Below are 27,875 nucleotides of genomic sequence, written 5' to 3' on the forward strand. Positions count from 1 at the left end.
AATGTATTAGACCCCCAAGAAGAGGGTTAAGATGAGGAAGTTATAGCCGGGCGCAATGCTGCGCAGTTGAGATGCGCAACTATTTAGGTAAGATACTTACCTACTTTATTAAGTGCCGTGGCTGACGATGCTGCGGATGGACGGGCTGGCAAAGCGGACGGAGCAGACGGCATCCCATATGTGTTGACGGGGACAACAAATGTTTTCCCGAACGAGGCTGATGGCTACAAAATATCATAAAAACCAGAAGGACATATATTTAGCCGTATAATAGCTAGGCTTACATCTTTTTCTTCGTTTTTTTGCTGTTGTTTTCATTTGTTTTCTTCATATTTGGTCATCCAGCAAAAAAAAAGAGACGTTTCGGTTCTCTGCGCTCTGTCCTACTTTTTCCCGTTGCTGTTGTTCCCCGCCACCACCGCTGGATTGCCTAAAAAGGTGAACAGCAGAAACACTTGTCTCTTTAAAGAAAAAAACCTCGTAGTGCTGGTGCTGCTGGGGGAATTTTGTTCAAATGGACGACCGCAAAGGCGACGTCAAAATAATAATCACACCCAACTATAACAGGATCGATCGATGGTTTTCTAGACTGGGCCAATGTCAATTTTACAGCCGATACGGTCGGTTAGCGTCGCGACGCAACGGCACATTCACAGCGACACTCTCCCCACCAACTGGGTCAAAGTTGACCGCAAACTTTGTACACGTTGAAATCGCCTTGTGTATCAATTTCATTTCACTGTTTTTTTGTTCGTTACACATTTTCATCATGGATGAGAAACCGTTCGCTATAGACGACGACGTCTATCGTAGTCCCCACCACCACCGCCAATCATGAAACATGTCGACGCTTTTGCGCATCGCCAGCGAACCGCAAACCCGTTATTAATGGCCAGACGCTTATATTCTTGTATATCTTGTTAAACTTTAGACCAGACACGTAAAATGTAATGCAGTTCGAATGTGAACTGGGTCATCGAACTATCGGTTCCTGATTCTATTCTTAAAAAAAATAAAAAAAATGAAATCAAACTGAAAAACGTTATCGTCATCGACAATGACCTAGCACATGGGAAATGTGTGCGTAGAAAAAGGGTTTTCTTCTTCTTTTCCTTTTTTTTTTTTTTTTTTTACTCTACTGGATTTCTACCGTTTGTTTTATTTCAAACATGCCGGGCATCGACATTGATGTATATATATATGTACACCTCGATCGAATCTTCTTTCTCTTTGGGGCTGGAACGGTTGATTTTTCTTTCTCCATAGTCATCCACACACAGAAGAAAGAGAAGGTATTCCACGTCTGCTGCTCATCTACATATTATACACATGGAAAAACTTTCTCCGATCCGTTCCTCTTTTTTTTTTCCCAAGCTTCTTCTTCTTCTTCTTTCGGGCCCCGGGGATTTTTCTTCTTTCTCCGTCGCAAGAGAGAGAAAAAAAAACAAACACGGTGGAAATATTATTATTATAACTCTCTCATTTGTTGGAATGCTGTATGTGGCATAGCTGCTGGCCCGACAGGTCCGGCAACTTTCGTTTTTTTTTTTCTTTCTTTTACGGATGACTTTCCTCGCCATACATTTTTTTTTTTGGACTCGCATAAGGATTTTGATTGTATTGTTTGAAAAGCCATTCATTATTGAAATATCCCGGTGAACTCGTTTCCCCGCTCACGAGGAATGAGCCGGCCCCCGCTGTACAACGTCTTGGAGCTAAAAAAATAAGTTGCGATTCGATCGATTGATAAGTTGCATAGGAGAAAGGAGTTGAGAGTAGGCGGCTGCTCTCTCTCTCTTTCCTTGGCTTCCGACGTGTTTCATCGGTGTCGGCATTATGAGTAACGGCGGGTGAAAGCTTGTCCAAAAATCACATTCATATCCTTCAATTCTTGTGTGTTGATGCCGCGCTTCTGCCGTTTTTTCCCATGGTAGTCGCGCACACAAACACGCCCGTTATCCTATTTTTGTAGTATTTTTGATGGGCCCATTTTGGGTGAAGAATAGGAGAAGGAGAAGGGAAAAAATGTCCGCGTTGTAAAAAGAAATTTTTTTCTGAATGAGCTCCTTGGATGCATAAAAATAAAAGGGGAAACGGCGGATCAACGACACTGGGGTCGCCGATCAACATGAATCGAACATGAAAAAAAAAAGAAAAGAAATGATTGGAATTCTATTTTTATTGAACACTTTGTCACGCGGGATCGGCCAGCTATAGCTAGGAGACTTTGACTCGCGTCAAAACACGTTTTCAGCATTATTACGATGCGACGACCTCAAAATGATGGCCATCACGAATGCAAACAAAAAACAAAATAACAAAAAATAACCCAATCGATATTCTTGGACGCAAACAATAGGGAAAAAAAAGAAACCGGAATCGCCTATGTTACATCCGCCGCTATGGTGAAAGTCTCATCACCGTCGCTATAACTTAAAAAATGTCAACGAACATGGTAACTAAAAGAATTTCCAGAATTCGTTCCGGAGATTTTTTTTGTTCCATCTTCTCGTTTTAGACGTTATGTTTTTTGTTTTTTTGTTGAAATAATATTATGCTAAATCGGCTCGGACACCGTCTGACAAACACAGAGAGACGTGATCCTCATTTGTCATGATGTTTCCCCCCGCGCCGCTTTTAAAAATGAATTCCGCCGCGGACTGCCAAACAAGTCTCCGAGGCGGTAAAAGTGGTCAAAAGTTTCAAAGAAACACAAGAACAAACTTAACGGAGAAAAAAAAAATAAATAAAAAGTCCGGAGAAAGTGAACATCACACACAGAGAGTCGAGAGAGAGAGAATGGATCGCAGCCTCCTTTCTCTCTAATCTCTTTCTATACGAGTTTTCTCTTTCGGTTCGTCCCGAACGATAAAGAATATCTAGACACAACAACACACATCAGCAAGGGCCCCGGCAGGAGAAAAAAAAATTAAAAAAAGGGAAATAGAAAGGTTCAAATCAAGCAAGTAAAATAAACGAATCATCATCATCATCATCCCTTTCCATTTCGCCCTCAACCCAAAGGCCCCGTCGTGATCCTTTAAGAGTCTATAACTCTTCTCATCACAGATGCCAAGCACGTGAAACGAGTTCCCCCCACTACAATCCCCATCGGATCCTATCGGCTGTTGGGCATCGGGCAAAGATAGATGGAAATTATTTTAATTTCTTGTTCTGTTTTTTAATTTGATTTTTTGAAAACAAAACATTTCATCTCGATTGTTGGAAAGTTCTTCCTGTCCATTTTTTCTTTTCTTTTGTTTTTCAGACAAAATTTCTCCAATTTTGATTGTTTTTTTGGCGATTGGACGAAACGCGAAAATGGTCAATTTTTTTTTTGTTGCCTAACTTTTTTTTTTCCTTTTTTCTTGGGAAGACCGGAAATGATTCGTTTGTTCGGTATTGTATCGTGCAGACTAAGAAAAATTGCGCGGTCGGTCACCCACCCACCTCCTCCTCGTCAGACAAAAAACGGAAAATAGAAAATACTCGTAAAAATAAAAGGAAAAAACTGAAGAAGAGAAAGAAGAAAACGAAGAAGAAGAAGAAGAGAGAAAACAATTTTTCTGGGTCATTAGGGCTGGGAGCTGTCGGTACCGTGAGTGTGGGTGGCGTGCTATGGTATAGACGAGGGGGGGTTTGTTGCTGCGTGTGGGAGTGAGACGTCGCACCGAGTCGGACGGTCATTGTTCGGCGACCGCAGAAAATGGTTGATTATTGCTTTATATATCTACTTTTAGTAGTTTAGTAGTGGCAAGCAGCACTCTACTAAGTGCAGTACATATAAAGTAATACCGAGAAATGAAGCGACGAATCGCCTACTTTCCCCAATTCCGCCACGTCCGTCGTTCTGTCTGTTGAAATAAAAAACAAAAAAAAAACTACTAAAAATAAAATAGAAAACGGAAAAGAAGAATTTGGTCGAATTCGTAACGGCTCTTCACACTATACGTCGGCTAACTCTTTCGGCTCACGGTGGTGTGTGCTGTGTGTGTGTATGTATGTAACTCGGTAGTACTTACTATACACACCAGCCCATCAAATGAAAGACCCGTGACTGCCAAGTTCATTCGCCTTTGGTCATCCGTACTGACCAGTTTGGACACTGTACCCATCTTGTTGTTTGTTTGTTGATCGTGATCTGCTCCTCATCGTCCCTCACTTCCGGAATGTCGTCTAAGATCGCTGCCTTTGTCGACCCGTCGTGATTGACGTTTAACTCAATCAACTGTTTGCCCTGCGACATCGTGAGTCTACACTGTACACGCAACTGCAAACAAAAAGATAGCGACAGAGTTTTGGTTTGGTGTCTCGGAAAGAAAGAAAAACAATGTATCGGATTTTCGGTGTCGTCGACGAACGAATGAGACCGACAATTTTAGTGCACCGACGTCCGGCAATCTTCTTCCATGATCGCTGTTACGCGCCACCCATCCTGGTACGTTCAAAAAACCTTCTTACCCTGTCATTTTGAAAGTTTGAAAAAAAAAGATTTATCTGGCGACTGGCATCTCCCATTCATTCCGTTTGAATGGCGACAGTGTCAGTTAGTCTATAGTAAACTAGAGTAGAGCTTCTAATCTCTTGTTGATTTTTTCGACGGCTGCCCCACTTGAAGCTCTCAAGAGTGATGACTATCTTATCCTCAAGGCGCGGGCTCCGCTTAAAACTATCACGTCGTTTTTAGTTTTTTTTTTCTTTTTTTTATCTCGGTGGTATTATTTGAATAAAATTATATCATCATCTCTCTTTATCTTTTCACGTTCTTCCTCTTCTTTTTCTTGTGTGTACGTAACGTGTCGTCCTGTCCGCCTGTCTATGTCGCTCGTTATCAGTTGTCCAACAATGGCGGGGGGTATGACATTTCCATGTTTTTCATTTTTTCCCTTTTTCTGGAAGAGCTCGAGAGGAGACATCACTCAAATTTTTAAAGGGCGGGAGTTTTCAAACGCCGCATTCTTCTTTCACCCCTGGGTCGTGTATTCTTTGCCCCTTCTTCCTACAATGTTGTACACACATTCGAGTGGAAGTTTTGAAGCACTCGACGGGCCTGTATAGGCCTAAAAAAAGAGCGGAGCATCAAGGCCTCCACTCTCTGCTGTCTTCTCCTTATTTCAATATTTTTTTGAATGAACTACGACGGGCGGATGATGACGCAGCCGAGCGCATACTATATACGCTAGCGTGCCGTGCGTGACCTGAATACTATGTCAGAGAGAGAGAGAGAGAGAGAGAGAGAGCAGAGTCTATATGTAGGCACAAGGAAACACACAACAGTTAGACGGTTCATGTTTACCATTAGACAGCGCCCGTGTGGCCGACAACGAGATAGGAGATGGGCCACTAGAGGAGAACGCGCATCAACTTCCGCGCCGCTCGTTTCTAAAAAGTCGACAAAATTTCATTTTATTTTATTTCTTTTTTTTTCTGATGATTATTTTGAAGGAATAAAACAGGGTTGCCACCGGTAATGAATTCTTTGAATTCTTTAAAATTTTTGAATTTGATGAGCACATTTTTTTGAAAAACTCTTGGAAAATCGAAATTTTCCTAGCAGTTTTCAATTTTTTGTGATTGATTCGCAACATGGCAACATCCTTACGTTTTTGGAGGGAAAGAGCCATTGGCATTTGGCAATCCTTCAGTGGCTGTAGCAGACTACAAGTATATTGTTTCTGTGTTGAAGATGCACGTGATTGTATAGTGTTAGTAAAGTTGTGTGAAATTCATGTGATGGTTTAACACGGACAAGCAAGCAGAGAATGAACAGAGAAAGTAGTGGCAAATCGACTTGTTTTAATGTAGATTGGCAAAATGCCGACCTCTACCCAGATTTGAGTGAGTGGTTGGACAAAGTTGAAGGCGAGAAACAGTATTGCAAGTGTCGGTGGTGTAACCAAACATTTTTCTTGAGCGGCACGGAGAAAAGTTGCACTTCATGCAAAATCACACTCATAAAAACAACACTTATATAGACCTTGGCCCAGAGAAGAATTCAAGCATCGGTGTCAAACATCTTCCAATCTAGTTCAGTCACAGTAGCAGGTACGATTTTTCCTATTGTAAAATGTGTTTGCTTGTCAGTCGCCGTCTTAATTTCTAAAACTCGGCTTCGGGTCTATACCAAGTGGGAATCCCGAGAAAAATTAAAAAAAAAAGGCATCGGTTTTTAGATGGTCGTCTCGTAGATGTGTCTAATATAAATTTTTTCGTTATTGTGATGGGTAAACGACCGTGGCGTAAGTCAACGAGTCGAAAGTTGGTCACCGCACACGTTCACGGCGTTTTTTCTTGTTGCTCCTTCCGTGAATTTTGTTTTGTTTTGTTTGCTGGAAATTTATTCTGATTTTGAAGGAATTAAAAATGAATAATAGCATTCCAGACAGTTTTGTTGACAAGTTGATCGCCGTGACTCGAATAAAAATCGAATACAACACGAAGAAAAAGAAGAAGAAGTTGGGAAAATAAAAGAAAAAGATTTGAATTGAAAAGTGAGCTTGCGATGGTATAGTAGACAGGCACACTTTCTGGTAATTCCGTTTTGTCATAGCGTTGGAGCTGGAACGAAACGACAAATTCACGAAAAAAAATATAAATAAAAACTGTTGGCCTCAGCTTCGAAGTGATAATCATCGTCATGATTTCGTAGTTTTTCGTCCAACCCATTCATCGGTGTGTGTGTGTGTGTGTGTATGTGGGATAACAAGGAAGTTATATAAGGTGTCTCAAGAAATTTACAGTTGCACCTTTCATTTCCTATGCGCACCATACGTGAGTGTTTCAGATGTGTGTTGGCTCCAGGGCTAGAGAGTACAAAAAGGAAGAGAAGAAGAAGTAAAAAACAAACTTTCTCTTCTAATACTTTGCTGAAACGTTTTTTGTTTTTTTTATCTTCTTCCGAGAGAGAAGAAAATAAGACACTGGCAGCAGCAGCAGCAGCACTCTGGTAGAAAAAAAAAAACATGAAAAGGCGAACCCAACAGCAGCCAGCCCATAGTGCATCTGGGAGGGGGTGGGAGGTTGTCGGAGGGGAAATATCTTGTTTGCATAATTGAGTCTACATGTTCCTTTTTTTCTATCTTTCTTTCTTTCCTTTGAATGCGTGCGAGAGAGGGACTGGCTGGTAGACGTCAGCGCTCGGCGAGGTACTAACGTGAGTCTGACTGTGTCTGCTGTCTCCGCCTAAAGATGAAATGCCCAGCTCGACTCTAGTCTCTCAGTATATAAGTGTATGGAGAGAAAGGGGAGAAAGAGAGTTTGCCGGGGCTGTATATGCACAAGCTTTCACCTGCTGCATGATCGAGCTTTTTGAATATGAGTAGGTAGACGAGGAGGATAGACGTACAGTACACATACCTGTACGCCGGAGTACTGAGTACGCGGGTGTAGTAGTATATAGTAGTAGCTGCAGAGTATGTAACGCAATCAGGAAGCAGCAGCTAGGGCGGTGTATAGTACCCCGAAAATTCATGCGGCAATCATCCAGACACATACACACACAGAGCAACAACCCAAAAAAGAGTTTCTCTTCGATAATTACCTTATGCGCCTTAATGAAGCTCCTTTCAATTCCCAATGGCTGTGCAAGTGGAAGGTGCGGGTGGGCGGGAAATCGCCAAGTGGGGGAGGGCTCGCGTTCTACTTATTCTCCTCTTTTATTTATTTTTTTTTCTTCTTGAAACGAAATTCAAACTCTCTTTCTATTCCGCATAGAAAAAAACAAGGAACGTGTATACAAATTTGTGTATTTTGATTTCAAATGCCATTCGCCGATGGCCATGCCCCGCTAACACAAACACACACACGCAGAGGCTGAGAAAGTGAGAGGAGCAAAAAAAGAAAAAAAACAATCAAGTGGAATACGATGATGATGATGCCATCACGCTCTTTTCTTCCATGTGTCATCCAGCGAATATTTTTGCATTATTCATTTCCGTTTAACCTACATACGCCTTACGACATGTAGTATTTTGAGTCGAGTCTATTTTTAGGCGAGAGATTCGTTCGTGAGATTTCGTTGGGGGGGGGGGGAGCGTGAAGTAAAAACGAATCGATATTGCCGATATAATGGGCCGCTGTGAATCTTTTTCTTTCGTTTGGTGTGGGGTGGGGGTAAATTGAAAAATTCCACCCTTATCGATTGGGCGGATGATTCATTGATTCCCCTTATGACATTAACATAGTATAATTACGATGGCAATCGCGGGAGAGAAATGAAATTCTAACAGAAAAATGAGGCCGAAATCGTAAAAGAAGAAAACGCGCTATCGCGTTTGAATAATCAACGGTGGTCTATAACCGTCCGAACTGATTTGTCCAATCCGACCTAGTCATCACCCTTCTCCTTCCCCCCTATATAACATACGTGCTGTGCGTTTCTTTCCTTTTTTTTATTATAATTTGTCTTCCTCATTCTTTCTCTTCTTTTTTGGCTACCGGAATTCTCTCACACACAACGGAACAACGATGGCGTTGCGGTTTTCTTGATTGAACTTTTTTTTTCTTTTTCTTTTTTTCTTTTCTTGTCTCCTTTTGAAAACGGAATTAACACAATTCACCGGATGACTCTGGAAAGAGAAATTTTTCTCTCTCGACTGTTTGTGATTTATGGAAAGGAACCAGCCAAGGCGAGCAAGAGCCCGAGCTAATAGTCCTGGCAGCCAAGTAGAAAGAGAGAAAGAGGTAGGAAAAAAAAGAGATAAGGCGACACCATAGTGTCTCCTCTATCGCTTGATTTGTCACCATCCACATCCCCCGTTACTTTCTTGAGAAAAAACACACCGAAATAATAAAAAAAATTCTTTTTCGGTGTTGTTGCTACTATCTCTCCTCTCTGTGCCGTTGCGCTTCTCTTTCTCTTTTCATTTGGCCTGTGCTGTGTGTGTGTGTGTGTGGGTTGAATCGTTCTCGTTATTATTACGGCGGATGGGAGAGTCTATCCTCCCTCATTGGCCTCTCCCTTCTTCCAGGATGCGACCGTCAGCTTAAAGACTATTTAAGAATGGAATTTTCTTTTTTACCAATATTCGTAAGGTATTAGGCAATAATGTAACTTCCCTTCTTTGGTGCTGTGTACACACAGACGACCGGGGCTGGGGGGATTTCACCTTTATTCACATGAATGAGACGAAGCACGTCGTCCGTTGAGACTCTATTCTTTCCTTTTTCCAGTCTATTTATCCGAGTATCCTTGTGCCTGTTCCACGGATCCGATGGCGAGAGCTGTTGATGATGGCGGCACGAGCGCCATTTTGCTCTTGTTACGCCAGAAAATAAAGTGAGACGTCGTTCCTTCATTCAACATTGGTTTTTTTTTTTTCTGAAGAAAGAAAGATTACAGTCGCTCAGACATTCAGGCAAAACAGACAGGTCGTTCTCATCCGAAAAAGAAAAACCGTCGAATTATTCCATCCAGCGGAGAGACCGTCTCCTCCGAATCCTGTCGCGTTTTCACTTTGTCCCAAAAAGTAAACACTTTGCCCCGCATTTCTCCGATTGCCGAATTCATTTTTTTCTTTCGCTTGTGAATATTACACACACCCCCGTAGAGTCTCTCTCTCTCTCTCTACATTTATTTCTGTTTATCCCGCTCTCGTGATTTCGTGCGCAAGAAACAAACGTAAGGCAATACGTGCGGCCGTTTCGCTGTTTGCCGAACGTAGAAAAGTCGTCGTCTCTCGCAGGGGAGAAAAAGAAAAATAGTCACGGTACCAATTGTCCTCAATTAACGCAGTCCACACGAAAGAGAGAGAGAGAGACTACGGTTTTATACGTGTGTATGTATGTATGTACCTACGCTGCGATAACACCCAAAAGGTATTTCTTCTTCTTCTTCCACTTCATTGCTGCCATTGTCCATTCGTTCAGCTCTCGTTGGGAGAGTGAAATTCCAAATTTTGTGTGTCTGCTGTAGTCATAATGACGATCGTAAAAAGCTTTTTCCTTTTCAAAAGTTGGAAGAAGAAGAAGAAGAAGAAAAGAAGTGACCGCTCTAGTTGGTCTCTCCATTATTTTAACGGCCCCGGAGTGTATAGAATAAGAAACGAAGAAGGTTAAGTAATAAGAGAGGAGTCCCTTAACAGACATAACAGTTGGGAGGGAGAGCGCAGCAGTGGGGAAAAAAAGAAAAACTTATTTATTTGTTGTTGTTGTTGTATTGAAATGAAATTCGGTGGAACCGAAAACAGTCGGAGGTCAAACGTGTATTCCCCCCCTCCCTTAACAGCAGAGGGGTTGCGTGAGCGCCTGGCGTCTAACGGGACAAGCGGACCCTGCCGCTCTTTTTCTTTTATAATCTAATGTTATACATCGTTGTAGACGTGTGTGTGTCTGTGTCTGGTGTGTAGATGTATACAACACACATTTCCAACACGATCTATGGAAGGGGTGGAAGATAAAAAAAAAAAGCGGGCGGTCCCCCTCCGAGAAACTATTTTGGTATTATTAAATAACTAATAAAATCAAGATTTTGGTTTTTTTTTTCTTTTCAATCCTCGGGGAATAATAAGACGACAGACTCCTGTTAATTGAATGTGTTTGAGGGTCGTCGCTTTCTCCGCATTCTTTGAATTCGTCACCGGCCAATTTTTTTTTTTTCATAAATGAATTGGCATTATATAGGAAAAAATGAACCGAGGAATTCCGCATTCGGATGACGTCACCCGCACAACAACTGATGAAGTGAAGGAACTTCCACGTATACAGTAGGCGGAGGATATAATGATGATGACGGAATTTTTTGGGGGGGGTTTTTGGGTTTTTTTTTTACTCCACCCCCAGACGTCGAAAAAGTTCATATTTGGTGGACTTGCGCGTCTGTTGTTTTACGTGGTAAACTTTTATTTTTCTCTTCTCCGAGAGGTTCGTTGCCCTTGACCCGAGTCAAATCTGTTTTTTGTTTCTTCCTTTTTTTCTTGAGCCGCTTGTTTGCGTGTGTCTCATCGTTTATGTGTGCACTATAGCAGAGTTGTTCATTTCTTTTGATGATTTTTTCACGCCCGATCTTTTCTTTCTTTGCGCGCAAAATCCGGTCGTTTTTGTTTTGCTTTTTTTTTATTCCCAGGGAAAAAAGAAAGAAAAGAAGTGGAATTAATCTATCGCATCCTCTCTCTCTCTTTCGGCTGTGATATCGTCGCGCAATTTTCCACTTGACAACAGAAAAAGGAGGGAAAAATTTACAAAAAGAAAAAGAAAAATGCGTGAAATAAAATTGAGTAGACGCCCACAAGTGATTGCACCGCCATAGACAAATGGCCGCTCGGGAAAAAATAACGATGTGAGAGAATTTTTTCTCGAGTGACATAATGCTGTCCCCCCCCCTCTCACTTTTTGAATTAGTTTTTAACAAAATAATCATCTCTGGGCAAATTATCAAAGCCTTGACCCGAAAGCGAAAAGCGAGTCGAAAGAAAAAGAGACGAATATAATTATCTCAAACGAAATGAGACAACTTTAATATTCATTTTCCTATTATATACGTGTTCGTATTAAAGCTGGTCTTTAAAAAGAAGTTGAAAATATGATCCATTGTGAAAATTTTAAAAATGGTTTTATACAACAAACAAAACGACACTCACAAAGAAAAAAGAACGGTTGTGTATATTACAGCGCTCCCGCATGTCCCTCGCACCTAAAAATAACATACACAATGGGCTAATTGAAATGTGCCTTGTATATGTGTATATACATACGCGTAGTTTTCTTTGTGTACATTCTAGACGATAAAGTTTTTTTTTTCTTTTTTCCCTTTTGTTTTCTTCATTCTCAGAGACTCGTCGTCTCGTCTTTCGCGGCTGATTCTTCTGCTTTTTCGTCTCCTTTTTTTGTGACTTAACGGTGCTTCTGTGCTCCCGAGAGTTGTTCACTCTCATGTGACACTGAGGAGGGCTTCTAAAAATGGCAGGGGCCCCCCAAGTTCCATTTCAACACGGTTCGAGAAGTCTTTCTTCATCTTTTCCAACTCAAATTCCGCTTTTGAACAATTTCGAGTCAGAGCGCGCAAAGCTGAAAAATCATCTCAGTTTCCCCCCCCCCCCCTTCGCTGTGCTGTGTGAGTGAGCCTATACATAGTCTGAGCGCGCAGGCTCGTCTTTTTCGTCGACTTCTCTCGTGTCACTCGTGAAAGAAAAAGAAAGAAAACTAAATTTCCACAAAGAAAACACGAAAATACCTCGGAGGAGAGAGTCTCAAAAAGATCTTGTCAACGATGAACCCTGTGGAAACAAACTTTTCCGGTTAATTGCTGAGCCCGATCGAGTTACACAGATGCGCCAGCACACCGAAAACTGTAAACCTCATCATCGAGGGGTGTCTACTTGCTTATATTGGGTGCTCCCATTTCACAAGAATGCAGCCGGGGTGAGGCCCAAGTTTTGAAGAAAACAAAAAAATTCAAAAATTTCTTTACCCCCTGTATAGATATGTGTTTGTGTGTATAGCCTAAACATTGACGACCGGAGCAGTCAGCTTTATTTTTTTCTGTTTTTCCGAAAAAGTGAAAAATCCAGAGAATCATTCTTATTTTTCTCTTAAAAGGGTTTTCAAGGTTCTTCGGTTAAAGTTTGTGGTTATAAAGACTCGACGACTTCGTCACCAGAGAGAGAGAGAGAGAGAGTCAAAGACCGGGTTTTCCTTTCGGTTTGTGTTTATTTTTGTTTAGAAACGGGACAACAATCACGGCGGAGAGCCGAGCCGAGTGGTTGAGATGAACGTACTTTTGAGAGCCTGTTTACGTTATATAGTGCTTGCACTGGTGCTGCTGCTGCTGGCCACGACCGTCTGGAGATGTATGACGTGCCGCGCTGTGCTGGAAGATGAAATTTCCTCTAGAGTGTCTATTGTGTGAGTTACACATTGTTATTGATCTCGTCGTGATCGAAAGAGAGAGAGAGAGAAAAAAGGGAAATGCAAAAAAGTAGAGGACAAACTTGGCCAATTATTGCGTCGATAAACAACTGGAACGAATACAATCACGATTTGTGTTTGTTTGCGATCACGGTATATATCAAATCATTTTTTTTTCTCCCGTTCCGTTTTCCATCATTCGACATTTCCTCCCGTTTTTTTTCTTATTGTTCTAGGCAACAGGACTTTTTTTTTTTTGGTTTTCCAATAATTTTGACGCTTTTGCGGTGAATTTTCGAACGAATAATCAGCGGCCTTGCTGGTCAAAAAAACCACACGGACCTGAGTCATCGTCGAAAATTTTGACATTGCCAACCACTTTTGATTAACATTTCACTGTCGACATTGACGACTAATTCTCGAGTAAAAGGGACAACCGGAGAATGTGGTTTGATCGAGCTTCGAGTTTTTTTCCCATTTCTGGATTCGTTTTGTGCTGTGCGTTTCAGGATTTGTTGTTTTTGGTCATTTGCAACAACTTTCTAGAGGTCACGCACATTATCATTTTCTGTTGAAATATTTAAAGAATCAATTATTCTAACAATCGTATCGGAATACGTCTATCTTGTGGCTAACCTGTTACTGAAGTTTTCTGATATGTAAACCTGTTTAGATTCGGCTTATCTCGTTCGGGACGTGACATGACTTTTTCTGGGGGGGTTAGAAGACATTTTTGTTATGCGTATGCTGGTGTGTAGTAATGTATGCGGACCTGTTTTAATTTCAATAATCAATGAAGCGTTACCAGTACATTCGGGGGGTGCGGTTTGATCGTGTTCGAATGCTTTTCGTATCGTGGTAGCTATTACAACGTCATTTCGTTGGCAATTGAACGAGAGCAAAATAATGAGAGAGAGATGGAGAAAGTGAGAGAGTCCATAGCGACCTGAGCTTTGTGTCACTCCGTTCAAACTGTGGAGGACACGTGAAAAAGAACAAGAGTCAAATAACGAGCTATTTCCTAATATGATGAAAGAATAAAAAGGGAAACGCAAACAAAACGGACTCACGCTCGGCATTGGTGCACAAACACTCTTTAGCCATAAAAGAGCCGAAGCCATAAGAAGAACAGAAACAACACACGACACAACACACACGCGAAAGCAATGACAAATTCACTTTTTCATATGAAATAAATAATATGTGGGCCGCCGCCGCCTCCGGTTGTCGTCCGCCATTCTTTTGGGCAACTTGCAAACGCGGCTTGGGAAAATTCAATGTATATCAAAAAGTCCTTGGTATACTAGTTCAATTGTGTCCTCGCACCTTGTTAGAATCTCTTATGAAAAAAAAAGAGATTCATTCTTCCATTTGATTCGAGAGTCCGTGACCTCTTTTCATTTTTTGATTGTTGTCATCGCTCAATTGATTCGAGCGCATCAACGCTGATCCACAATCAAAAACTCACTTAGTACCTCACAAGATTCTTCTTCAGCTACTCCCGACTCTCTCGGAGTCATCGAAGCTCGGAGATGCGTGTCTTTTTTTCTTCTTTTCTTTGGCGCACTTAAAACATTTTATATATAGCTGATACACACGCCATTTGACACAAAAGAAAACGGGCGAAGAGTTTTCTCTTTTTTTTTTCTCTTGAGAGAGAGAGACTTGCGTTTTCTATTAGAATTTTTGGTTATTATGTAAAAAGTGAATCCAGAGGCTATATGTATAGATAGAGATGTATACGACGTCTGCATGTGCTCCGTTCCGTGTGATTCTTTTGACTTACTGTTATCATTTCCTCCATTGATTCTTCTCCATTTCCCTTTCGGTCGGGAAAGTTTGACTCCGATTGTGAAACAACGAAAGTCAAAACCTCTTCTTCTATTTCTTCTTCCTCCTCCCGAATCCCAGTTTCAATGAAAATAATTCAACGGGTAATCACTCTCTCTCTCTCTTTTTTGATTCGGCCGTGTGAACCTAACAAAAGAAAAAAAAAATGAAAATTATTAAATTGTCAGAGTTTGGAGATTAGATTTGCGGCGGAGGGAATGAACCCAATCTTTAGGTCGGCTCTTTCTCTTTTTTTTTTCCTTTTTTCCACCCGCATTTGATGACGTCGAATTATTTTCATTGGCATTCGTCAAGCTCTCAGCAGGGGGGGGGGAATACGTGTTTTGAGAATTCGGCCGTGATTTTCCAGCGCTACCCCCGTCAAAAAGTGAAAATCTCCAATCCCCCCAAATCCCCCCCTCGTGAATGAGAGACAAACATGTACCGTTTTCATTCTCTCTGCAGTGGCTATAAGTCCATTGAAAATCTACGCATTTTGTTAGTTAGTGAATCGCTCATTTCACGCCTTTTTTGGGATGTCGTCTCTCGGCCGCTGCCACTGGGCTGCTGCTAAGTACGAATCATTCTGTGGGCGTCTTTGATGATGGAACATTCACGCCCGCAACAAGAAACGGCTTACACACTCTCTCGGCTACTACCTAATACTAAAGAGGAGGCCTGCCGTCTCCTAGGGTACAAAGATCTCTTTTTTAGAAAATTTTTATTATTATTATTCTTTTTAAAAAAAAAGAAGAGAACAAAATGTTCCGTTAGATTACGGACGTTCCCTTGATTCTTTTCTTTTCTTCCGAGTGTGACTATAGTCGAGTAGTACTACACTACGGCGACAACGTATGTATGCAACTAACGTGCAGCTCCTCACGGGGCGGACGTCGTCATTATTATATTGCGTCGAGCCTCATCATCATGCGATGCTGGTGATTAACCTTCAACAACGGGTCTCTTCTTTTTCTTTTTCTTTTTCTTCTTCTTCTACTCTGGTCGATTCCCTTTCTTGTTGAACCGGACTCTCGGGAGACGAAGAAGAGAATAATCTGAGCCATAGGAGCAGCAGCACATATGCAAAATAGTGGGGGCCAAAAAAGGTGCGAGCCCAAGTTCGCTCCGAGTTCCATTATGATTATTATGACCATATCTCTGCCCGTGGACTGTGATGGCGTTCACACAAACCGTTGCGCAGTTGCGTGCCGTTTGGACTCGACGGATCAAACAAACATGCAGTTTCAGAAAATGAAAGAAATTCGACGCTCGCACTGGTGTAATACAAGTGAAATTCGTTGTTAAATCTCACCTGTTGCGGTACATTATTCTTCTTCTTTCTTCTTTTTTTAAATAAAAGAGGGGAACCATTTCTGTAATCATCAAAAGAGATATAGACCCTGACACACACACACACACACATGTGTAGCAACTACGTTCTTACATGAGATAAATAGGTAAGAGTCAGGAATAGCGGGAGTTTTGTTTTTTCGCATCGTCAAGAAGAATCTCGTTATGCTATCTCCGTGATTCGTTTTTCTTGTTCTTATTCTTGATAGTGTTTGCCAAGCACAAGAACGCATGTTTTGATTTAACGCGACTTAATCAAGTTAACGAACGTTCCTTATTCCCTTTTTCCTGTGTAAAATCATGGATGTAACTCTTCCTTGCGGTTTTTTACCGGAACGTCCCGGTCATCATAAAAAGTCGCACGCCAATATTTTTTTGGAAACAAAAAACAAAAAAAACGAAATTTGGTGTTTGTTCTTTTGTTTCTGTTTCTTTTATTGCATGCGGGATGAAAGAAATGTGAATTTAGTATCTCGACCATAATCATCTCAATCTTCCACCCGAAAAAACAAACAAAAAACAAAACAACCGAAAAAGAACGAGTTGTCTTACGTGACGTTTTCAGACTCCGATTCTTCTTCATCATTCTTTGGTTTTTTGAGAAGAAGATATATTTTTGTACCGGTGCTCAGTTCTTATAAATCTTTTTGTTTTTTTTTTTGTTTTTTGGGGGGGAGGGATTTTTGCATATGTTTTACACGCCATTTTGGTTAGCTGTTGAAGATACAAATTTCCTGGTCAGACAAGAAAACTAGTGAGATTGAGCTGTTGCCCCCGCTGCCATTGAAAGAAGTTTTTTTTTATAATAACATTTTTCTTTAATAAAAATATTCACCGTGCTGTTGCGCATTTTTTGCGTGCGCTCGTTGAGAGAGCAGTGGTCACGCACGGCATCACGAAAAAGAGTTACAAACCAAAAACTGTGTGTGTGTGTGTGTGTGTTGCATTTCCTAGCTACTACTAGGCGTCGGTCAGTCACAGCAACAACCGGCGAATATTCATGGAGATGGTATAACACACCACCAACACGACACGCATAAAATCACGCTCAGGTGCAGTCGCACATAAGCAGAGATCCCCCCGGTCCTCCTCCACCCACCTGACGATGATAGTTGCTATGACGACCGCGGATGCGCCACTATTCGAAAAAAAACTTTTCATTTTTGATTATTTTATTTTCCCGATTATTTTCGAGCTTTTGCCGTGTGTGCCATTTTATGATTCCGCCCGTTCACGTGTTGTAATGGGAAAGTAGTTGATTTGTTTTTTTGAAAAAAATTTTCGGGTTGGCGCGTAGTGTAGTATTTTGATGAAACATTTTTCAAAGCTCCGAGCAAAGCGCTAGAAAGAGAGAGAGAGAGCGCTAAGGGGTCCCGCTTTTTGAGCGGTTTAAGCTCCGCCTTTGCCCTGGTTAGGTTGGTGAGGAAGTGGGCAGTGTTCAGTTCACTCCGCATCGGCGTCGAGACTGCACCTCACGTAGTGTCACTGTCCGTTTTTTTTTTTTTTGATTTGTTGTCACCGTGTGCGGAAAAAATAACAACGTCAGCCGGAGTGGGTGGTGTGTTTGGTTTTATTTCTTGTGTGTGTGTCTCCCGCGCCAAATCATTTTGCGGATTTTCGCACGAAGCGAAAATGTTACTACCATCAAAGTGATTGTGGCCTTGAGTGCCTTCGAAATAATCTCTGTGGTGGTGTCAAGTGTCTAAGTTTATTTAGAGGGTTGGTTTGTTTTTTTCTCCGTTGCGGTGCTTCCGCCGCGCATCCGGACGGATCGATTGGATTTTTTTTTTCTTCTTTCTTGATTGGAATTTCGGTACATCATGCACCATCCGGGATTGACACACTCGAAATCCACCAGTCAACTGGATGTGATGGTGCAGAGTGGTGGACAGAAGGTCGGTTGCGTTCTGTCGCTTCCGCCGGATGAGAACGGTAATCAGCAGCAGCAGACACAGCAACAGCAGCAACGGAACAAATCCGTCAGTAAATTTGGATTGCTCATCCGGACGCCGAGGAGGCGTCGTGCCAACTGTTTGAATCAGCAAACGCTGGACGACTCGTCCAACGGCGGCGGTGGCGGCACGTCGGTCATCAATCGGTTGAGGAGCAAGAGCTGGGACCATCAGTCGGCCGGAATGAATGTGACCAACAATCCGGGCAAATCGACTTGGTCCGGCTGGCGGAGCCTGCGCAAAATCTCCGACACTCTGATCGATTACGCCCTCAACGAGCCGTACAAGGCCGACAGCGTCTTCGACGATGGGCTCCTGGCCACTAGCTGCAAGGATCCCAACTCGCATCAGGCCAACGGGATCTACAGGCGCCGATCGGAGCACGTCGTCGATGGCGCTCCGACATCCGTCTCGTCGTCCGTACGCGGATTGCTGGGCAGCAAAACCGTTGGACACGCCCAAGGGGTAAGCTAAACAAAAAAAACCGCCAACCAGACAAACGCTGAACCGGAATCCGGTATCACCACTTTCAATCCGGGAAAAGAAAAATAATAATATTCAGGGACATATCTTCTTCTTTTTTTTTTAGTCTGTTGCACAACTTGCATTTTTCTGACATAGTTAAGAGTTCGTTACACCACTCGGGGTCCCGAGAACGAAGAAGATTTTCCAAAAGAATTCGGAACAACAGGAATTTTTTTTTCTGATTTGTTCGCATATGATTTTGAAATTGTTTCACATTTTGGTTATTCATCGCTGGGTTTTTTCGATTCAATCAGATGAAACTATTCTATTTTTTTTTTTACTTGGACCGCTCGTTTTCCGCACGATTTTACATCACAATTTATCACAAATCGCTAAAGTATTCCGCATTCCGACCGAGGGGGAAAGAAGGCTTCTTCTTTTAACAACCATTTGTATTTTTTCCCTTTATTTTCGCGTGTTATTTGTCGTTTTCTTAAGGAGGCCTCTAAAGATATCCATCAAGGAAATCCCTAGCATTTATCGATACCATTCTAGCGACCCAACCCATGGATCTTTTTTGCCGATTTGTATATCCTTTCCAAGGCAGGGATTTGGTGGGTGCGACAGACACACCAACCCTCCGCAAGAAAGAGAAACACCCAAACAGAAAGACCAGCTCACAGATATTTCTCTTTTTTTTCCATTCAGTCGCACAAGGAAATAATTCCTAAATTGTTGTTTTTATCTCGGACGTTGGAGGGGGGTGACGCTGGACCCGTCTGTCCAGTCACTTAATTACTCTACACATTCAAGGACGGAAAGTAGTAGTAGTAAAAAAACGTACATGTTTCGCTCTCTCCCTCGACAGTGAACTGGAAACGAATATCCCCTCTTGAAAGAATTTAAAAAAAAAAAAAAAAAACAACAACAATTCAAGTTTCTTTTTATTTGAATTTTTTTCAAGGCGCTCTCTCTCTTATGCAATTAAACTGTCAACTGCTTGTTGAACATCATCGGCCGACTTTTTTGTGATCCAACTTAATGTATTTTTTTTGTGTGTGTACATTTGTACTCCCCCATTTCAATTATCTCTTCTCCCCCAACTGAAAAATAATAATAAAAAAAAACAACCTAAAAAATCTGATTACATACAAAGAAAAGGGGGGGCTTCCTGTCGTGATTTTAACGCACCGAAGGGAGACCAGGAAAAAAGAAAAAAAAACGGTTTCTGACAGTTTTTTGTTGTTCTAAAGAAGAAGAAGAAGAGGCTGTGCATAACCCAATTAAGTGTAAGAAGAAGAAGAAGAAGGGCTAGGGGGGGAAAAAGAAGGAAACATCATAGAAAACGCTTCCAGAGGCGGTTGGAGTGTCTTGACTGTAGCGCGTCAGCGAACGCGCGGACCGAAATGGTTAGGTGATGGAGCCCCGGCGTGGAAGGGCCTTGTGTATAATTTTTTGTTTCTTTTCTTTCTCTCTTCTTTTTGTTTCTTTTTGGGAGTTTAGACACAACATAAAAGGAGAAAGAGAAAGAAATATTTTTTTCCGTTTGGTTTGGAGCTTTTGGGCATTTGGTCGAACCCCGCCGGAGGTGGTATAACAACACATACGTTGAAAAAAAGAATTTAAAGAAGAAGAAGAATTGTCTTGAAAACGAATACGAAATGCTGGACGGGGACGGGCGGATATTGAAGAAAGAAACTGACCCCTCGGTTGTGTGTCCGGCGCGAGCGAAAAAGACGGACCCCCCTTCAAACTCCTGAAATAAAGAAGGAGGAGCTCCTTTTTCTTTCTTTTCTTTTTTTTTTACCTCTTCAGAAATAACTCTCTCAATCCTCCGACATCTTATACCCCCTCAGAAGAGTGTGAAGGAGGAGCAAAAAAATAAACCACCTTTAGAAGAAGAAGAAGAAGAAGAAATATGGCCGGAATCGTTATTCGAGGCTCGTAACTTGGATAACTTGGCAGTTAGCCACCGAAAAAGCAAGGTCGACATTCAGCCGCAGGTTGTAGGCTATTCGTTCTCTTTTCTTCTTCTTCTTCATTTTGAATATTTTTTTTTTTACATTTAAAGAGTTGAAAGGAAAAAAAATATATAAAATGTTTGGAAATAATAAAATGGCTGAACTGTTAAAAACCAGAAAAACAATTCCGCCTTTGACACGATTCTCACCTGGTGAAAAAAAAAATGCGAGCGCATTTGATTAACCAACACAATCAAGAACGCACGGCAATTGCGGAAGTTGAACTCGTTATTTTATTTTCAATGAAATTCTCATTGAAAATCGCTCGGATTTCCTGTTGACAAAAAAGTTTATTTTTAACGAAAATAAAAAAAAAACCGGTTCTAAAATTTTTTTTTAAAATAAATGTCCGCACAGCTCCAGCTAATCCGCCGAATGAATCGCAAACAAAAGTTGAAATTCCAATTTGTCGCATTTTCAATGCCGGATAGAATTTTGAATTTGCCCGCGCGCTCCCATTATTCAAATAACCAAAATGTTGATCCCGTTGTTGGCATAACGGATGCGGCCGTCATCCGTCATCAATCAATGAAAAATATCGGCAACTAAACAAGCAAAACTTTTTTGTTTTTTCTTTTCAAAAGACGAAATCGAATTTTGCTATTTGATTTGGTCGACCTATAAAAGGTGAAGTTAAAAATGGGCGCGGTGCTCTGTTGCCGCGTGCGCGCACCCGGCGCAGCTCTGGGCAAACACACACACACACACGGAACAAGGCCATACACACGCATACCTTTGCCTCTATTCAACCTCTATCCTTATAGTAATAATATATAACCTATCTCTCTCTCTCTCTCTCTCTCTTTCCATTTGAATTGCCTTTTTCATTGTTGTTTGTCGGTTGGAGCTCGCGGGAATGTTGGAAATTTTTTTGGCGCTGTTTGACCCGTTTCCTATTTTCGTTTTGTGATTTTTTGTTGTTGTTGCTGTTGTTGTTGTTGTTGAAAAAGAGCCATCGCAAAACACTAACGGATGGATGAGTATAGAGGAGAACAGAGGAGAAATAACTCTTTTCAGTTTGTTTCGTTTCGCGCTCGTTCGAACACAATCACGTCAAAGAGGAAACGAGTCAACGCCCCTTTTAGATTCCATCGCCCTCCTCCACACACTCACGCCGGTGTGTGTGTGTGTGTGTGTGTGTCCCGCCTTTCCCTGTCAGTTAACAGCAATCACTTCCTGGCTGATGACCGAATGATGAGATTCAGACAAACAATAGACAGAAAAAGCCTTTCAGTTTTTTCACGAGACTTTTTGGAAATTTATTTTATTTTTTAAAAAATAAAATAAAATAAAATAAAAGTTCCTGTTTCTTTTGTGTGTGGATTTTTTTTTTAAATTTCCATAGGTTTTCTTCCTCTTCGTTAATTGAATACAGAATAAGGTTATTCTATACCACCGGCAGCGAAGGAGGAAACAAAACAAAAACAAAAAACCCGTCGACAGAAAGAAAAAGAAAATGAACGATGTGGCACACACACACGTACACAATCAAACAATCCGGTTGCTGCTCTCCGGAAGCACTGGACACGCCCGGTTCTCTTAGATTCTGCCTGGGTTCGGTCGGTTTGGTGACTGGCTTTTTGTGCATGGTCGATCATGCGCTCGGCCCTCTTTTTCAATTCCTCTCTCGTTGCCCACAGAAAAAAATAAAAATAAAAATAAATCCGATATAACAAACCAACACAAAATGAAATTACCTGACCGGGGGCGAATTGATTCCCCCCCCCCCTTCCACCGCATACCAAAGTTAAAAAAAAAAAAAAAGTAGTACTTTTTAGGTGTCATTCAGACGGGACAGCCAAATGTATATATAGATTTTTGGAAACGAAAACATTGAACTGACTGGTGCGGCCGTTCGCTACGGTACGTTTAGTATTTTATTTCGTTTTTTTTGCTTCCCAGTTTCCTCCGGTCTCGTCTGGAATGATATCGCGTCGTATAAATAAAATGGAAAGAACACGAAAAGAGGAGAAAGAAGAAAGAAAGAAAGAAAAAAAAAACACGACTTTGACATTTTCTTCAGGTGTTTGAATCGCTGCAATCAAGGCGACCATCCAACTGGTAATAGGCATTTCGAGTCTAGTCGTCCCGTCCTATACACATAGAAAAGGGGGCAAGAAACTCCCGCGTGACTTGTGAACCGTGTACGTGACGAGCCAGAGACTCTCTCGCCCCTTTTAAATTTTTCGTTTTTTTTTTACCGGGGAGGGGAGATTCGAAACAAATGCGCGCGTCATTTGATAGACTTATATACACACAGACCACAATCAGTTGGTCTTATTATCATCCCCGGCAGAGCAAAACGGACGGAATTATTCCTCGTTTTTTTTTCAATTCAAAAAAACATTTTTGTTATTTTTCAAACAAAGCGGTTTCTTTTTTTATTTAAAGAGAGAACCTTGGAAATGATATGGCGAAAACAAAAACACAAACAATATGTCTATGCCCAGGGTTCACGCAGTTGAATGACGTCATTTTCTTTCGTTTTGGTGTATATAATTACATTTCTTTTTTTCCTTCTTTCTTTCTCTCTATCTCATTTTTCGGGTGGGTGGGGACTTGTCTCGTTTGCCGTTTCGGAACGAAATTTAAGGACCCCCGACAGGTAAGGAAGAAGAAAGTGTCATCGTCGACCCGATTTTCTTTCTTCTTCTTTCAGAAATGGCGTTTCCGCTCCGCCGTATAAAAGGCGGAATTTCCTGCTCCCGAGTATTATTAGACACTTGGAGACTCTGGCAATGCAATTTCCACGACGACCAATAAACACCTGATTTGAAAAAGAAGGGGGAAAATAAACTTGGCAAACGTTGTTGGAGGACGATTGTGAATCTCATCTTTATCTTCTCTCTCTCTCTCGATATGGACAGAGAGGAAATGACGAAATGAGAAAAAATTCACCGAGAAAACAAAAAACAAAAAACAGGGTCAATAGGTTAACGCAACTTGGACGGATGGCGTCACACCGACCATTTTTCTTTTTCGACTTGTAAATATTTCATCTGACAAACGATGTCTCTACTTGAAAATATGAATAAAAAAAAAGAACGTGAATCTTGACAATTTCTTTCTCTATTCAAAAAGAAAAAAAAAGAGAAATGTCGACATTCTTATATATAATTTATAAGATATTACAAAAATACATGGCGGAGAAATAAATGAGCTTCTTGATTCATTCATTCGTTTATTCGTTCCAACGATTCTTGGAGAGTACCTACCCACCTCCCGAGTGTGTGTGTATAGCTTTTCTTTCTTATTCTTTGATTCAATTTACGGTTATATTTTGGCAAGGCGAAATGAAACGCAGGCGCCGCCGCAAGTTGCGCTGTTTTTGTTGGGGGGGTCTGTTGTGAGCTCACGGAGCTGTCAAGTTTGGCGTCTATGGCTTTGGGCTTGTTGTCGCTGTTGTGTTATCCTTCTTTACGAGCGTCTCGAGGAGGGCCCCCGGTCGTCCCGAAACCAAATTTGCAATTGTATGTATACGACGAGTAGTATCCCGGATATCTCCCGAAGAAAATAAGAGAAATACAAACACACCTGGGCGATATATTTACCGGCTAGGTGTCGGCTGGTTAGCGATTCCTGGTAACCTTACAATTCGCTTTTTATTACGGCAGAAAAAAAAATTATTGTGTATAAATAAAAGTTTTCTTCTTCTTCGACTATTGAACGTGCCCTCGCCTTCAAACTCCTCCCGCATTTTCCTAGTTGGCTGTAATTCTCTTGTGCTGCACGGCAGTCCCGTTATATTCCTCCCTCTTTTTTTTTCTTTTTCTTCTTCTTCAGCAAAGCTTCAAATGGGCGATGATGATCGTGATACTGTCCTATTGTTTCTCTTCTCCTTACGGGGGCGAGATAGTGCATAGACACACAGCAGTTGCTGTGCACGCCCGTTCAAATCTCCTCTTATCTCGCCACCCAAAAAGAAATCCCGGCTCTTTTTTATTTTCTTTATTTGAATTCCCCCCCCCCCTCTTTTTTTTTTTAAATCTAAAGACCATAAAATCGACTCTAATTATTCATTCGAGCGTGTATAAAAACATTTTCGCATCGTCTCCAAATGGATTTGGCTGTGGCGCTCTTCATTTATTTCAAAGAGAAAAACACATTTTTTTGGGGTCTTGTTTATTTTTGCGAGAGATGAGAATCTCCGGGGACCGGGGTCAGCAGCAGCAGCATCTTCTGGCGCCATCACACAATCTTTTTTGTTTGGTTTGGTTTTGGAAGATGGGGGGGACTTCTTATTCCCAAGTCCATTAGGACAGGGGCAATATATACATAAACATCTTCCTCCTTCTTCTTCTTCTTCTCAAGTTGTCTCATCCAAGTTGGTCGTCTTTGGCCATCCATCTTTTGGCTTTTTTTGCCCATTTTGGACGGGTTCCAAATTCGTGCGCTGTTGTGACCGTTGTGGAGGCTTTTGCGCCATCCTGCTAGATTGTGATGAGATGGAAGAAACGGACCGAATGTACCTGTCGTTGGGTGACCTGGCCATACGCGTAGAGCTCTACTGCTCTAGGGCTAACATGGCGTGCTGCCCAAGTACAACCAGAAGAAGAAGAAGAAGAAGAATCTCTTTTTCTCCGAGACTCTTCCGTGATTTGGTCGGACTAGAAACGAGATCCAACAAGAGCAGAAGAAGAAGAACAGATAAGAGCGCATAGAATATACATACGCATACGTATATAGATATGTATAAGAGGCAGCAAATCATTCAAACTTCCAAAGAGATAAGAGGGACGCAACAGTTGAGAAACCAAAATGGGAAGAAGAAGAAGAAGAACACCAACAACCCACTCCTTCCGGCGAAAAACAACAACAAGCACATACCGCCGTCGGGCTACTACCTACCTTGATGACCGTCTATCACGAAGGAAGATGGCGCGTTACTATCTAACGGGGATCGACACGTTCACGCAAGATTTAAAGGAATCGTGTGGGGCTTATAGAATCAGCAGGAGAAAATATGATTACCAAGTTCAACTTCTTTTTCTAGGGTCTTTCTTTCTTTCGGCTTTCGGCTTTTTTTAGCCGGTCAGTTTAATAAGTCGCCGTTCGGGACAACTTTGGGACGATCAATGGCGACGACGGGTGGGCCGTGAAAGAATTAGAGCGGCCCGGACGGCTGGGCGGATCCAGGTCAAGTCTATAATAAAATAAAAATAAAATGTTGACCACAACAACAACAACAGTATTGTACGCTTGAAATTTGGTCTTTTCTGCCTATCTTGGTCGCTCGTTTTCAACTAGGGGGAAAAAATAGCAACAGACCTGTGCGCGTTACATACCAACCTATCATTAGCTACTTGTCATTAGTTCATTACCAACACATATTACATTGTATAAGGCGGAAGAAAGTTTTTCGGGCAGCCTACACCGAAATATACAGTAATGTAGACATTTCTTCTTTTCAATCCTTTATTCATTTTCTCAGCCAATCAGTGTCGATTTTGAGCTGACCCGTTTCTCACATCCCAACTTCCTCTTGACATTTTTGTGACGTATCCTCACACATACACACACACCGGATGAGTGAGTCAATAAGGAATATTAGCAGCACGCAAAAGATGTGTGTAATACGGTAATACTAGCGTACGGTATTTAAATCAAAAGAATTTCCCGCTCAAAAATAAAAAGATGGAAGCGACCTCGATCCAATAACAAGAAAATGTCTTTTGAAAAAAGTATAGATACTCCCACTTTTTTCCCGACAGAAGAAAAAGGAAAAAAGAAAAACAACTTTGTCAGCCGTTTCCCGCGACCTTCTTTTCATTGTCGTTTCTTTTGAAAACAACAAACTCTCGTCGGAGGTGTGTAGTACTGTAGTAGTAGACTAGTAAAAGGTAGATGGTAGATAGATATATACCCAGCAGCGGAAGTGGGTGGGGGTTGTGCTGGCTGCTGTTTGAGGGCGCGAGCGTCTTGAGGCCATCCTTCTCTCATCGTTTTGTGGCTTCCCCCCACATGCATGTAATAGCCCTACCATTTCGGCGGAGGCAACCAGTCATCATCCGAGCCTTGCATTTGTTAGTTACGTTACGTGAGTTGAGTGAGTGAGTGAGAGACCTCTTATTTATTTCGCAACAACCTTGTCTTCTTATCTACTACATCAATTGCACCTCGGGCGGTGCTCCTCTAGCGGTCGACACGCGCAGTAGATCCTTGATTCTCTTCTTCTTCTGCTGGCTTATTATTCGGCCTGTTTTGTTTTCCTTTTTGGCACACACACGAGTTTCGTTTTTGTGTGAAGGTGGCAGACTAGAACGTTAAAGCGAAAAGAAAAACAAAAGGAATTTTTTTTTTTGTTTTGTTTTACATACGTGAGTAATGTGAATGTTTAGTAGTGCTCGCGGCTTTGGCAACGTGCAGAAGCACATCAGTCGTGTGGGCCCCCAAGTTGTGTGTGTGTGTGTGTCTGCCTCCAGGATTTCGAGTGTGGAGAAAAATTCTTGTTGGAGACAGATTGATTTCGTATTCAGTTCACACTCGTCCTTTTATAGGATAATTTATACGTCTGTTTGAAAAGGAGAGAGAGAAAAAAAAACTTTTGTTTCGACTGCAAGTCAACGGATGTGAGTGTGTGAGCTCCACGTTGTTTGCCATGGCGTGCAAACAGGATGTTTGAGTGTGTACCGTACGTGAAACTATATAGCTAACCATTTTTTTGTTTCCCCAACTGAAGTGAAGACACAAAAGACTTCCTCTTTCTCTCTGATCCTCTTTTCACTTGTGACCACGTGTGCGATCGAGTGGGCTTGGTGTACTTTTGAACATTCGAATCTTTCCAGCCACGATAATGGCCTCCATCACGGTCAGTCCACGACTCGCTTCCAATTTTTTACCGAACGCCAACGGTAGATGAATTGAGAATCGTGACAAAGTCTAATAGTGGCGGTGACGTAATGGCATTGGCCATTGCCATTCCGTCAATTTTATCAATTCGAAGGAAACGTTTGAATTTCAACGGAATTACAAGATGCCCATAGAAATCGTGCTCGGTTGGCGGCCAAACGCCGAGGATTGCCGCCAGACTGCCACACTTGTTTCGGTAAGTGACCGCTAGATGTCGCTAGCCATCTGGGCGAAAATTCCAAGTAACCGCACACACAACCTGTTGACTCACGGTAGAGGCCTCGGCCTTGTTTTCCTTTTGGTTTTTTCACGATTTTTATATACCCTCTCAATCTCGAACTTAATCTCGGCCTCACGATTTCCCTTGAAACACAAGTGAAATGACGTCATTTCGACTTGTTCCACTACTACCTTGGGATTTTCTTGTCTCTACCGATAGTGGTTTCCTCGGTAGAAGGTGAATAAGATTAAGGGGGAAAAACAACGACACACAGCACGCCGAAAGAGTCAAACAGTCTGAAGCATTCGCCAGCACACACACGACGACGCATTGTTTATAAATGCA

The 27,875-nt window shown here is 41.8% G+C and overlaps 1 protein-coding gene across 6 annotated transcripts in view; it reads left to right on the forward strand.

Annotated features, from left to right (window-relative positions):
- LOC124199900 overlaps positions 1–27,875 on the forward strand; it is a 102,355-nt gene that overhangs the window by 41,595 nt on the left and 32,885 nt on the right. Inside the window, exon 1 of one of the 6 annotated variants that reach the window (XM_046595933.1) lies at positions 2,556–4,438. The exons of 3 other annotated variants lie outside the window; for them this stretch is intronic. In XM_046595933.1, the coding sequence (XP_046451889.1) occupies positions 4,331–4,438 (108 nt within the window). In that variant the 5' untranslated portion in view covers positions 2,556–4,330. Of the gene's footprint in view, positions 1–2,555; positions 4,439–17,468; positions 18,441–24,579; positions 27,507–27,875 lie in introns of those variants that run through there. 2 more of the 6 variants (XM_046595931.1, XM_046595934.1) reach the window with 2 other exon arrangements.

This window comes from Daphnia pulex, chromosome 8, assembly GCF_021134715.1.
Source record: "Daphnia pulex isolate KAP4 chromosome 8, ASM2113471v1".
Classification (NCBI taxonomy): domain Eukaryota; kingdom Metazoa; phylum Arthropoda; class Branchiopoda; order Diplostraca; family Daphniidae; genus Daphnia; species Daphnia pulex.